This window comes from Nilaparvata lugens, chromosome 6, assembly GCF_014356525.2.
Source record: "Nilaparvata lugens isolate BPH chromosome 6, ASM1435652v1, whole genome shotgun sequence".
Taxonomy (NCBI): Eukaryota; Metazoa; Arthropoda; class Insecta; order Hemiptera; family Delphacidae; genus Nilaparvata; species Nilaparvata lugens.
Genome location: NC_052509.1, coordinates 18,629,329 through 18,643,847, shown reverse-complemented (window position 1 = coordinate 18,643,847; position 14,519 = coordinate 18,629,329). Strand labels below are relative to the sequence as shown.

Below are 14,519 nucleotides of genomic sequence, written 5' to 3'. Positions count from 1 at the left end.
TAGTTGCTGCTAAAATTGAACTGATTATAACCTTTCTGGTTGTTTATTGGGTGCTATAGTTTTTCTGATGATGAAGGGATGAATGATTCTATTATTTTCAGAAAATTCCAATCATACATCCCTTCATAATCAGAAAAAATATAGCACCCAATAAACAACCAGAAAGGCTATAATCAGTTCAATTTTAGCAGGAACTATTGCCTGCTATAGTTTGTCTGATGATGAAGGATGAATGATTGGAATTTTCTGAAAATAATAGAATCATTCATCCCTTCATCATCAGAAAAAATATAGCACCCAATAAACAACCAGAAAGGCTATAATCAGTTCAATTTTAGCAGGAACTATTGCCTGCTATAGTTTGTCTGATGATGAAGGGATGAATGATTGGAATTTTCTGAAAATAATAGAAAGTCGAAAACAACTTTATTTTTTTGACTACAACTATTCAATTTTGAGATTCACTTTTAAATGTTAGCGTTAGCTGTATGGGATGCTGAAAATGGATGCTGACAGTTTGAAGTGAAGAGTTCACTAAAGTCCAGTTCCTCTTGAAATGTCACTAGAAGGCGTCTAAACCACAGTGCAGGATAACATCATAAATGTTTTCTTCTTAACAAGAAATGAATAACTGAAACAAATATGGGAAAGTGATGTTTGCGTTGGTGCTATATAGGTGGTTGGAAATAAGGACGTGGCCGGGGGTGGGACGGGGGCGGTTCATGGGGGTGGTTCTCGTCTGCCGCCCCCCTCAGCCCACTCTTCATCAGGCAACTCCAATTACATCACCATTCAGGTATCGCCTGCAGTGATATCCACTTTGAACTGTCAGCATTTGTTGAATGAGGAGCGTAGATGTTATTTAAGGAAAGCTGCTGACAGTTTGAAGTAAATCTCACTATACTGCCCCCAGTGTTGTCTCCTCTAATCCTCTAGTACTACACCTCTGCATGTTTTGCCTGAAACTGGTGGATATTCTAATCGGGGTGTTTTTGGTTGAAATCGTTTTATGCAAGTGCTTGTTAGAATCAATGATACTTCCCATAACCATATGCCCTTCTTGCAAAATAGACAGAAATTGAAATTATGATAAATCTGAATGAATTTGGAAGGCTAATTATTTTTGAAAATTTCTATTGATTTTTTCTAAAAATCCTATTGAATTTGGAAGGCTAATTATTTTTGAAAAATTCTTCTACATGGAACATTGTTTGATGGATTTATTAAACACCCCTTTCCCTTCATTTAAATGCTTGATTTGCACGAAAGCAAGTTTCATTTTGCTTACTTTCATCTGGAATCCTATTGAAACGGTAATGTTCATTTCTAAAACACCATCTTTGATGTTTAGTGCGATGGTGTGCTGATCATTCATATAAATAACAGTTATAACAGTCATTATGCGGCTTTTCATTTTGTATAAAATTTTTTTTACAAGTGAAACAAGTGACTGAGTTTTCTGAATGAATGTATGCTCATTCAATAAAAGTCTAGTATCATTTTGTAGTTGCCTTATTCTATTTTATGACTAACATAATTATTCGTATTTATCTCTTTTCTGTATAGGGATACTTTTTATAGAAATAGAAAGAAAAAGAAAAATCTCAGTACCCTTTTTGAATTATTTAATCACAACATGTTTCGGACATTGATGCCTTTGCACCTTTCTTCATATCACTTGAAAATGGCATCAATGTCCCAAAAATGTTGTGATTAAATAATTGTTTTAATTTTTATTTTTTATTTCGTATTTGTCTGGTCTTGTTATTCCAATAACAATGTTTTTTTCGAACAGATTAATAAGAAAATGTGAGTTTCTTGGAATGCCTTACTTTTAGATAATTTACAATATTTTATTAATATTGTGGAGTATGGAGTGATTTTCAAGTTTTTTCTATAAAAGAATATTCAAGTAATATTGGACTTATTTTCAATACTTCGACAGTATACTTACTTCTTAATAATATTCAAGAATGTTGGAATTTACTTAAATTAAGGTCAATACAAAAACAAGAAAATTGTGATTCAGAGAAGATGAGTGGAAAGGAATACTTTCATGTAGTATAAAGGAATAATATACTTTCCTTAAGTATATAATACTTTCCATACTTAATAACGTATAATTATATTTTTTGTAATTTTGAGGAAACTTATTTAATTTGACGTTTATTTAGTAGCAGACTATAGTAACATAGTTCTGTCCAGTTTAATGATTTTGTGATGTTCTTGTCATCGTGGTTTGAATTTTGATCAAATTTATTTTTTATTTAACAATTCAAATTTTTGTTTTTCTTATTTTTATTGTCAGCAAGTGTATTTATATTCTACATTTGTGTTTTCATTTCAATAAATCGCATTTTCAAATCAACTTCTTCATCGAACCCAATGTGCCGTTGGGTGTCTTTCAATGGGGCTGTTCTCAATTCGACATCATTTGAATTTGTTGTGTATTTGTTGCAGAGTTCGTCGTCGACAAGCGTGAGCACGTCAGCGACAGGCAAGCCCGGTCAGGCGGCGGCCGCCAAACTGCTGCAACAGCAGCCGAGCATCTCCATCACTCCGCTGCCACGACCACACCAGGCCTCCTCCTCCGCCTCCGCCGCTTCCGCCTCCTCCTCCTCGGCGTCGGCCTCCTCCTCAGCCGCCGCCATGGCCGCCGCTGCCGCCTCCGCCTCCGCACCCACCCACGGCAAGCCCGGCCGACCGCTCGGCAGCGGAAAGGCCACATTCGTCATTTGCGAAATTTGCGACGGATATATTAAGGTCAGTAGACGAGAACTAGAGAAATTCAGTAGAAAAGTAATTCCTATGAGTAGGAGTACTTGTTAACGACCTATATATCAAGGTCAGTAACTTGACTTTAACATTATGTGTAGGAATGTTGAAAAAGTACTGTACTTTGAATTGTCACAACCACTGAGTTATGAGAAACGTTTATTTTTTTCCCTTATCCTAAACTAATGCCGACTTTTTTCTATAGTAGTAGTAGTAGTAGTAGTACATTTTCTTCTATTGTGGAAAGTGCTTATATAAGCTTCTAGTTAGTGTGTGGTTAATGGCAAAGACCTTAAAGATGCGTAGACTCTCATGCAGCGCTAGTGTCGTACTTGGAATTAAAATCGGCCATTGAGGGGACAACCTATAAGATTATTACATACCAATGCCTTTGTAATCTATAGTATTACAAATATATATGTATACTATCTCGTGCTAAAATACCCCAATGGAGGCCTTCAATTTCAAGTAAGAGCTATCATTGGGAAGGCATATGCATTGTGGGTCTATATCTCTTTAAGGTCTTTGGTTAATGGAATGAGATGATACGATGATCGAGCGTCCATGCCTACCAGTGGAATTTGAACCCACCATCAGGCAGTGCTAGCAGATTGAAGGATGTTATTTCTTCACTGCTTAGCTAAATCATATTCTGAGGGAATCATCTGAAGATTCATCCCAATCTCCATATATTTTTCCCTTATACAGTATCAAAGAGATTCAAGTAATATTGGACTTATTTTCAATACTTCGACAGTATACTTACTTCTTAATAATATTCAAGAATGTTGGAATTTACTTAAATTAAGGTCAATACAAAAACAAGAAAATTGTGATTCAGAGAAGATGAGTGGAAAGAAATACTTTCATGTAGTATAAAGGAATAATATACTTTCCTTAAGTATATAATACTTTCCATACTTAATAACGTATAATTATATTTTTTGTAATTTTGAGGAAACTTATTTAATTTGACGTTTATTTAGTAGCAGACTATAGTAACATAGTTCTGTCCAGTTTAATGATTTTGTGATGTTCTTGTCATCGTGGTTTGAATTTTGTTCAAATTTATTTTTTATTTAACAATTCAAATTTTTGTTTTTCTTATTTTTATTGTCAGCAAGTGTATTTATATTCTACATTTGTGTTTTCATTTCAATAAATCGCATTTTCAAATCAACTTCTTCATCGAACCCAATGTGCCGTTGGGTGTCTTTCAATGGGGCTGTTCTCAATTCGACATCATTTGAATTTGTTATGTATTTGTTGCAGAGTTCGTCGTCGACAAGCGTGAGCACGTCAGCGACAGGCAAGCCCGGTCAGGCGGCGGCCGCCAAACTGCTGCAACAGCAGCCGAGCATCTCCATCACTCCGCTGCCACGACCACACCAGGCCTCCTCCTCCGCCTCCGCCGCTTCCGCCTCCTCCTCCTCGGCGTCGGCCTCCTCCTCAGCCGCCGCCATGGCCGCCGCTGCCGCCTCCGCCTCCGCACCCACCCACGGCAAGCCCGGCCGACCGCTCGGCAGCGGAAAGGCCACATTCGTCATTTGCGAAATTTGCGACGGATATATTAAGGTCAGTAGACGAGAACTAGAGAAATTCAGTAGAAAAGTAATTCCTATGAGTAGGAGTACTTGTTAACGACCTATATATCAAGGTCAGTAACTTGACTTTAACATTATGTGTAGGAATGTTGAAAAAGTACTGTACTTTGAATTGTCACAACCACTGAGTTACGAGAAACGTTCATCTTTTTTTCCCTTATCCTAAACTAATGCCGACTTTTTTCTATAGTAGTAGTAGTAGTAGTACATTTTCTTCTATTGTGGAAAGTGCTTATATAAGCTTCTAGTTAGTGTGTGGTTAATGGCAAAGACCTTAAAGATGCGTAGACTCTCATGCAGCGCTAGTGTCGTACTTGGAATTAAAATCGGCCATTGAGGGGACAACCTATAAGATTATTACATACCAATGCCTTTGTAATCTATAGTATTACAAATATATATGTATACTATCTCGTGCTAAAATACCCCAATGGAGGCCTTCAATTTCAAGTAAGAGCTATCATTGGGAAGGCATATGCATTGTGGGTCTATATCTCTTTAAGGTCTTTGGTTAATGGAATGAGATGATACGATGATCGAGCGTCCATGCCTACCAGTGGAATTTGAACCCACCATCAGGCATTGCTAGCAGATTGAAGGATGTTATTTCTTCACTGCTTAGCTAAATCATATTCTGAGGGAATCATCTGAAGATTCATCCCAATCTCCATATATTTTTCCCTTATACAGTATCAAAGAGATTCATGGCTGTATTAATTGCAACATTTTCATTGGCAAAATTTTTCTTTTACCGTGCAGCTTATATTTTTAAACAATCTCTTGTTTTAGACTAGATGGTATTATTTGAACTTTTCATGTAAAATTTTTAGATATTAGTTTAGACTTAGGCTTGGTAACTAGGACACTCTTATTAAATCTAGTGGACCATTAAATATATAGGTTTGATGGTCCACTAGATTTAATAACAGTCTTTAATACCGGGCCATATTCCACAATCTATTCATTTGAATTTTCTCTTTCTTGGATGAATTGAGATTAGTGATTCAATGCATTGCTATTTGTGTACAGGATTTGGAATTGTTGAGGAATCACATGCAATGGATCCATAAGGTGAAGATCCACCCGAAGATGATCTACAACAGGCCACCGTTGAACTGCCAGAAGTGTCAGTTCCGCTTCTTCACCGATCAGGGCTTGGAGCGACATCTGCTCGGCTCGCACGGTCTTGTCACATCCAGCATGCAGGAGGCTGCCAACAAGGTCAGCCACTCAATTCATTCTTTCTATCTATTCAACAAATCACTATTTTCAAACAAATTTAATTTTTTGAAGGTCAAAACCTTCAAATTTATAAAGTGAATTCAAATTTTATAGGGCATCAAAATACATGAAAAATTATTTTCGCCACACTGCACAGAAAGCAGCTGTATTCCAGTCCCTACATAGATCTGAAAGACCTTGTTTGCAGACGACTCTCGTTTGACGTAAGGTTTCCAACAGAGTACTCTTTCCAGCCGCTAACATTGAAGTCCGTAGTTAATAAGTCATCCACTAGATCGGGCGAGTGTCAACTTTCTTCATCTGAAGTCGCCATTATTTCAGTTCGAATTTCGAATCAAACTAATTCAGCATTCGCTTCGCAACCATTTTTATTCAATTATTTATTGTTGATTAGCGCATTCCGAATTTTCAAAAATGCTTGAAGATGACGACGCCCGTGACATTCCAAGTGAAATTTTAAAAGAATCTGAAATCCTGACTGCAAATCTTCTACCACTAAAATCAAGAGATAGGTACGATAACGAGTATTCTTTATTTATTTTGTCAGCAATACCTGTAGTGTGGCGAAAAATATCGCTCGCACCACGGGCAAAAATGTTTTTCCGGCTCTCAATCTTTTCTAGTCCTCGGCCTACGGCCTCTGACTTGAAAACCGATTTCGAGCCGGAAATATCTCATTTTCTGCTCTAGGTGCGAAATAAACTATTCTTGTAAGTATATCAGAAATTAGAAATGTAAAGTTTTACTTGCAGAAAAACATTATTACTATGATTGAAATTAGGTAATACGTGTTCCTTTGGCTGATGGAAGATTTTGGGACTCCCTCATCTAACATATTGTTGAACTACATATGATTATTGTATTAAACTTGTTCCTGTAATAGTGTTACATAATGATATAATAGGCCTAATATAGAAACAAATACAAATAAAATTAAATTGTGTTCCTGTAATAGTGTTACACATAATGATGTAATAGGCCTAATATAGAAACAAATACTGTATATAGCTTGGTATAGACCAGATGTTCGGTCTTTTCTCCACACTGAGACATCAGGCTTCATGAAGGATCTGCATGGTTTTAAAACTTACTTTTCATAAATCTGTTATAAAAAATGGCATCTATTATAATCTAGAATGTTACTATTACAATCCATATGACAATTTTATCAATCTTTTGTATCGTTACCATTGTGATGGATATTTCATGCAAAAGGCCTAAAACATTTTAGATTTAGAAAAACTGTATAATACCCGTCATTCTAACTCTGTATGCAAAAGTTTATAAAATTGAAGGATTCAATTGATTTTTTTTTGTTACGGCCAGTCGTCAAGTTATTTTATTCATATTAATGCACCGAATTCTTCGTGTTTCCTTAATATTTAATTTTATTGAATAATTGATCATTGCTTCTCTACGGCCCAGTTTTTAGGACACTTATTAAGTACAATGGATCTTTTAAACTATATATTTAATGGTACATTATATTCAATAAGTGTCCCAGAACCCGGTCCTAAATCGTAAATACGTCTCAAAATAGTTTTATTCAAAAGTAATGAATATAGATACTGAAATTGCTCAATTTAAACTAGCTGGTCTTTGAATGATAATTGTTTAATTTTGGTTGTTGATTGTGGTGTTTAGGGCAAGGACGGAGGTCGGTGCCCTGTGTGCGGGCGCGTGTACCAGTGGAAGCTGCTGAACCACGTGGCGCGCGACCACAACATGTCGCTGAAGCCGGCCCACCTCTCCTACAAGTGCACCGTCTGCACGGCCACATTCGGCATGTACAAACAGTTCGAGAACCACGTCTACTCGGCGCACAGTGTGGTCGCCAAACGCGTCATGGACAAGAAGGTGCCCTCATCCTCCTCCTCCTCCGCCTCACAGGCCTCTGCTGGCAACAGTTCACAGGTAACTTCTCACTCTGACACACGATTAAATGTTGGTTTTCCTCTCATCTCTGCTTTATTTTATTTTTCTTACCATCCTCTTTATATTGAATAAATTATTGACAAGCATTTATTGCAAAATAAACAATCTTCACATTAGTTACAGTATAAATATATTAAATATATATATATATATATATATATATATATATATATATATATATATATATATATATATATATATATATATATATATATATATATATATATATATATAGTATAAATATATAATAGTGTGTGCAAACAATTGTGTATAATCACAGGTAAACAAGTGAGACAGGAATTTTTGTCTTGAGTTGAAATGTTACATTTGTTGATGTTGTTTTTCCTCTCCTAACAACCTTTTCTTTTACTTTTTTCTTCTGATCCTCTTCATATTGGAATTATTCACATTTAACTTATATATTGGGAAAATAATCAATCTTCACATAAGTTACAGTAAAAAAATCAATCTACATGATTTACAGTAGAAATAATCTAGTATGTGTAAACATTGGAATATAATCATTTTTAAACACTTCTCTGTCTCACTGTGGCCTGATATTGCATTTAAGAACGTTGAGTTCCCCTCCTTTTAACCTTATTATTTTTTCTTCTAATACTCTTCGTATTGAAATTTATTTATTGCAAAAATGATCAATCTTTACAAGCTACAGTAGAATTAATCCTGAGTGTTTGAACACTGAATAATTCCTTACGTAAAAACATTGTAACGAGCATAAATGAAATCTAATCTCCATAATCTCTTCTTATTACTACTTTCTCTTGACATTCCTCTACTTCTCTATCTTCTTCATCTCCTACCCCTACTCTTCTTGTTCTACTCTTTTCTTTTAATCACTCGCCTTCTTTTCCTATTGATTTTGCTACTCCTCGTACGCCTAGTTCAGAAAATTCTTGAAACATAGTCCAATTCAATTGAAATTCATCATGAATAGTGTTGTTTCTAGTATTTGAAGCAGAAGTAGGTCTGGAATAAGGCCGGTTGCAGACGAACCACTATCGCATGTGGGATGTGGGACCGGCATACCACAGAACAATACAATTAACGCAGAGAGTCTTTCACACTACATTTGAGAAAACGCTCATTAGTGCGATTGTGGTACAGAAGCTAGGGGAAGTGTAGTGCTCAAACCAGTGGTACCACAATCGCAAATAAAATAATCGCTACCACAGCGCGCAACGCCATGTGGAAGTATCAGTGGTTTCAGTGCCACTGCCATGCCTGCCAATGCATTCCATATGCGCTGCGTTTGTGGTGCCACAGAAGGAAAATAGTAGTGGTTCGTCTGCAACCGGCCTAAACATTGGAGTTATGACTAATAAACATAGTGCTTCTTCTTTCATATTTGACGTTGAACTTACTTCAACATTATCTTGGGAGGAACGTGAGAATATATCATAAGATAAGAAGAAAAAGGCTACAACTGGAAATCTAGCCTGTACAATTCGAGTTTTTGACTAATGTAGATTATGAATCTTATAATCATCTGAAAATGAGAACTTCATTTATTTTTAGAGTAAAAAGTGATTGCATGTTAGTGATGGGATAATATTTTATGATTACCTTCCATCTACATTAATTATTAATCAACCAATATGAAGTATGATTGCTTCCATCTACATTAAAGTGATTGCATGTTTTAGTGATGGGATAATATTTTATGATTACCTTCCATCTACATTAATAATCAACCAATATGAAGTATGAATGCTTTAACATCTAAATTGAAGCAGACAATGCAGCTAAAATTGCTTTTGCTGATAAATAGACTTAAATTGATTGATAACCTGTTGTTTTGTGTTTTCAGAGCGAATCACTGCTGAAACCATTGAAGATAAATGATGAGATAACAATCATTCCCCACCCTCCTCGCTCCAAGACAAAACCTGGACCAGCCGGTCGACTCAACCCTTCGTCCAGCAAAGGAAAGGTTTGTACCTTATCTAAATTTTTTACCTATTTTGTTTTTGGAGGATCATTGTGATTTTCAGTAATTTATAATTACTTTCACAATGATTCCAAAAATGAAAAAAGAAATACAACTTAAAAGTCTTATATTTTCAACAATAATTTTAATAATAGTAGTGGAGTTGAAATCCAATTGCTAAGCGACGACTGTACGACTCTAGCCGCTCGGATGCGGCTACATTATATCATAGAGATAAAATAGCATAAGTAGATATCCCATGGTATACGTATTTTATGTTCCAAATTTCAACCCGATTTCTTGTTAACTCAAGCCGATAACTATCGACTACTGTCTATTATTACTGTTATTGCCGGGTGAGATTGTAAGAACGTCACATTACGAGAAACTACCAGTATCACATAGCTTTACAAAAAATAACTACTTGGACTATCGGCTTGAGTTAACAATAAGACAAACTTATGTTCTCCTGACCGAAAACTGCACAACATCTCAAAGAAGTTGGAAATGTACAGTGTATATGTAGGCATTTGAGACTCATGAGCTATTATATTTGTTGTGTATCTGCCATCATCTAAATAAATAAACAATGAAAATTGAACATAGACGCCCTATACCATGGAATATCTTCTTATGCTATATTTTCTCTATGATTATATAGTATTAAAGCTACAGCCCAGTAACTATACAATGTAGAGAAGATGTAGCCGAGCGGCTCGAGTCGTTACAGTCGTTGATTATGAATTGGACTTTTAGTGGTAAAAACACCAGAGCCCATTTTTTTTCAATTTGTACTTAACAGTTTTTGTACTTGATTGCCCAATATCATTATGTTCAATTTTATTTTGGTTAAATTATCAAAGTCATACTGATATTGTAGTATGCTAGTATTACCTGAAGTTACCAACCAGTATTACCTACCATAGATACGGTAATTTTGTAATTTTACTCTTTCTAAATAATGTAATTTTTGGTCAGTTAATTATAAAACCTCGATTTTGAAAAAATTGACTTGACCCGTATTAAAAAATGGAAGATATATATTGATATATTACACCATGAACAATTTTATAAAATATTTGATAGTGTCATAGGTCCAAGGTTCCATATCTATATTTAGCATTGCGCTTATCTGGGATTTACTGATGTCACCTCTGAGCTGATCACTCCTCAAAGTTACTCGTAAAACAATATTATTCGTAAATAATTCATTTTCTTTCTGTAGAAACTGAAGATTATGTTAATTTGAAGTCCAAGCAAATATATAGAGTGACTCAGTTGACAATTTTTGGAAAAATATCTGTGACATGTACAAAAATATTTTCAAATAAACGTGTTCCAATAAAAGTAGGTATTGGCAAAAGTATTGACGTATGGCGTATTAATGTTTTGCCTAATCTTTTTATGATATTGTAGCTATAATAAATTTGTTTGTAATGATTGGATGCTCTTCTTTTCAGATCTAATGCAACGTACTGTGCTAATTGATGGATGAAATTCTACACATAAATATCTGATACACATAGGCTAACCACTTCAACAACAACACTAGCGGAATCCAGCTGCGAATTGAATATTATTCTAGAAAGTGACGTCTATCTCGCAGTTGATGTGTAACGTATTCCGTCGATGTTTTAATTTTAACGATTCACTTTTTTGTTTCATCAATGAGAATAGAAGTTTTTATATATTTTGTTTTTAAATATAAACATTTTTCAATTAAATTTAATATGCGGTATATCATTTATAGACAACCAGCGTATGGTCGATTCGTTCTTAGTGATCACGTGGAGTGAGTGAGTGTGCATGTGTGCGATTCTAGAGAGAGAGAAGCGGATGAAAGATGAGGGAGTAGTTGTGCAAACGTTTACACAGACATAACAATTAATTACTACGAATATATCGATATTAGACAAATTGCAAATTAGAATATCTGATGAAAGATTATTTCGTGTCGGTGAAGCGACGTTGTGAATAGATTTCAATGGATTAGTTGCCCTGTATTTTCACGGTGTTTATAATACAGTCTAGTTGGCGTTTTCAGATTCTTCACTAGTAAGACCAAAACCTGTTGAGTTATTTTTTTAATTAGTAGGTAGTTGCGAAGAGGCCGAGCATTGATTGTATACATAATGATGATGATGATGATAATAATATTTTGATGTTGAGGTGTAAGAGTGCGCGTGAGTGTTACAGCGGTTGGTTACTCTACCGTCTACAGTGATTATAATGATGATTATGAAGATATTAATAATTATAATATAATGATTTTGTAGATAAAACGGACTGCTAAGCTATGTAAAATAAGTAATATTGATATGATTATATATTGTAATAATGAGGATAATACTACTATTGGATTTATTTACTATTTATATGAGGATTAACACTTGTTATTTATTATGTGAAATTTCATTTTGTGATCATTTTATACTCCAAAGTTTTTCACTTTCTGGATTAGGGCTACCTGTATTTACATAAAAATTAAAAAACAAAGTATTCTTTTTAACATTGGTTTTCACAACATTTTTCAACTTGAAAGTTATTTGCAAGTGAATCACATAATTTTCATTTGAAAGTGATTTGAAAGTTGAACATGTGAAAAATTAAAAAAAAAGTTGAAAAGGGTACTTTGGATTTGGATTTCCAAGTTTTTTGTAATGCTATTTGTCATGTTATTTTATGTGCACAACAACTTTATAAATGCTTCATAAAGTATTGAATAAAATTCTTTTCATAAGCTGCATTAGTGTAAAATATATTTTTGTAAATCTATAAACAATTTTGTTTTGTTGTTCTTCAAATAATAACTCGTCATTCATTATGTTGGGTTTTTATTATATTGAATCAGAATTTTTCAATTATTAATATTTCCATAAATTCACGTTGAAATTTTAAAAGATGCATACTTTGATAATATTCCAAAGCCTTGATACATAATGTTTCGGTTGTTGTTGAATAATCTTGTTGAGTACGTTGTAAATACAATACGGATTTTTATTATATATACGATAATAACAGTAGTTGTAAAAAGTAATTCACAAACCTAAAATTGCTCCTAAACATTAGTATCCGGCACCAAGCTTTCACCGAGACATTATTTGAACATGATCAAGCCGGGTCACTGCCACCTAAATGTTTGTAAATCTAGGTGGTAGTGGTAAGATTCACATATGTGCACTGGAAATCATCTATATTGCAGTGCACTTGTAATCCTTAACTGGTTTGACCAAGTTCAAATGTCTTGACCGAGCTTAGTGAAACCAAACGTAGAAGTAATCAAAGTAGGAAAAAATGACTGTAAATCCAAACAGGAACCATTCGCAATCATAACTTTTATTTTCAAGCTAGCATTACCAAACAAATACAGCATTATTAATTACATGTAAGTTCGTAGCTAAAAGCTATAAAAAATGAAATGTATAATTTACAAAATCGGATAGGTCAATGCTTTGACTCAAAATTTGCATTCTAACATTCAATTGTTATAAACAGCAGGATTAAGGTGCGGTTGCACGTACGAATACTGAAATCATCCGTGATTAAACGCTGATTAAATAAATGTCATCCGCTACCCTCATTGGTTATCATAGGAGTATCCTTAGTTTTTCTCTCCCAATCAGTGTTACTTTGTAGAAAATATAAATGAATAAATAAATAAATAAAATAGGCCCGTATGCAGATACACGGTTTAAATGGAGAAACGTAAGCTATTTGTTTAAACCCCGTAACACATTATGATAAATGTAACCATATCTGAAAGTGAACGTGGATTAGCGTTAAACGTAGTGTCAGCATATGACCCTTAGTATTAAACTGCCATTGAATAATCACAGTTAGATTATTAGACGTAAGTGCAACGGGGAGTAAATAGGATACCTACGTTTTTTAAACACATCATAATGTTTGGTTAAAATTATTTTGTCTAATTGAAGATAGCTCAACTCGAAGATCAGCCATCCTAAGCGAGAATTATCAAAACTTACGATTTACGATTGATATCATCTTTATAATAAATTGCTATACTTTGAAAACTGAACTTATTTTATCGTAGTAGTCTATTCTAGAGAACGTGTAACAAAATATATAGGTATTTATTTTATAAAATTAGATTATTGAGGTTGTTAAATAAGTTGCTAATCAACCTCCAGTTTGCGAAAACTGCCGGCTAGAATGTCCTGGTGTGGATTGCAGTTGCCTCCATTTTTGAGGGCGGAAACTGCGCCACATTTAGCACTTTCACTGAACATGTCTTCGCGCACTTTCAGCTCCTCATCGTGGCTCAGCAGAAGTCCTCGAGACGCTTCCAACTCTTTCCTGAAGAGATCTGAAAATGAAAATTTTATTCAAATTATGGTCAATATAATTATTTATTCAGCAAGTTAATTATAGTGAGATTCACTACAAATTGCCTTATAAAGCCTAGTTTCCATTACCACAGATTGAGCGCTGAAACATGACTAGAGATCTATAATGACGGGAACTTGTAGAAATGGAAATTGTCCAGAATGTAAAGATAGGAATATTCTGTTTTCAGATTTGAATCCAACATCCCCACCCAAAAACTACAAGCTTTAGTCAGATTTCCGAAAATACCCAAAAATAAGGGAGTTTTGGTCATATATTTTATAGTGCTCGTGGTTTCTAGAGGAAGGTCTCAGGTCAAGTGCTAAGTTAGCTTCCAAGTTGTCATTGCACCCACTTTCAAGCAGTTTGCGCTGAAATGGAAACAATAGACGATAAAGTTGTAGAAATCGCTCAACAAGTTGGCACAGCTCGCTGTTATGATATTACAAATTGCGAGAATGGAAACTAGGCTTAACTAACATCGATGTTTCTAACTTAACAAGTGATGAAATTATTCGAAGTGATATTTACTACAGTCGAAAATCTTTTCATGGTGCACACTTGAGCATGAAAATGCCATTGAATAATCACAGTTAGATTATTAGACGTAAGTGCAACGGGGAGTAAATAGGATACCTACGTTTTTTAAACACATCATAATGTTTGAT

The 14,519-nt window shown here is 34.6% G+C and overlaps 1 protein-coding gene across 4 annotated transcripts in view; it reads left to right on the top strand.

Annotated features, from left to right (window-relative positions):
* The window catches only part of LOC111048887 (MOG interacting and ectopic P-granules protein 1), a 31,723-nt gene extending 19,395 nt beyond the window's left edge, over positions 1 to 12,328 (top strand). For all 4 annotated transcript variants that reach the window (XM_039430310.1, XM_039430308.1, XM_039430311.1 and 1 more), the window contains 5 exons: positions 2,461 to 2,763; positions 5,409 to 5,600; positions 7,266 to 7,535; positions 9,385 to 9,507; positions 10,965 to 12,328. In XM_039430310.1, coding sequence (XP_039286244.1) covers positions 2,461 to 2,763; positions 5,409 to 5,600; positions 7,266 to 7,535; positions 9,385 to 9,507; positions 10,965 to 10,970 — 894 coding nt within the window. In that variant the 3' untranslated portion in view covers positions 10,971 to 12,328. The remainder of the gene's footprint in view (positions 1 to 2,460; positions 2,764 to 5,408; positions 5,601 to 7,265; positions 7,536 to 9,384; positions 9,508 to 10,964) is intronic.
* The last annotated feature ends 2,191 nt before the right edge of the window (positions 12,329 to 14,519 follow it).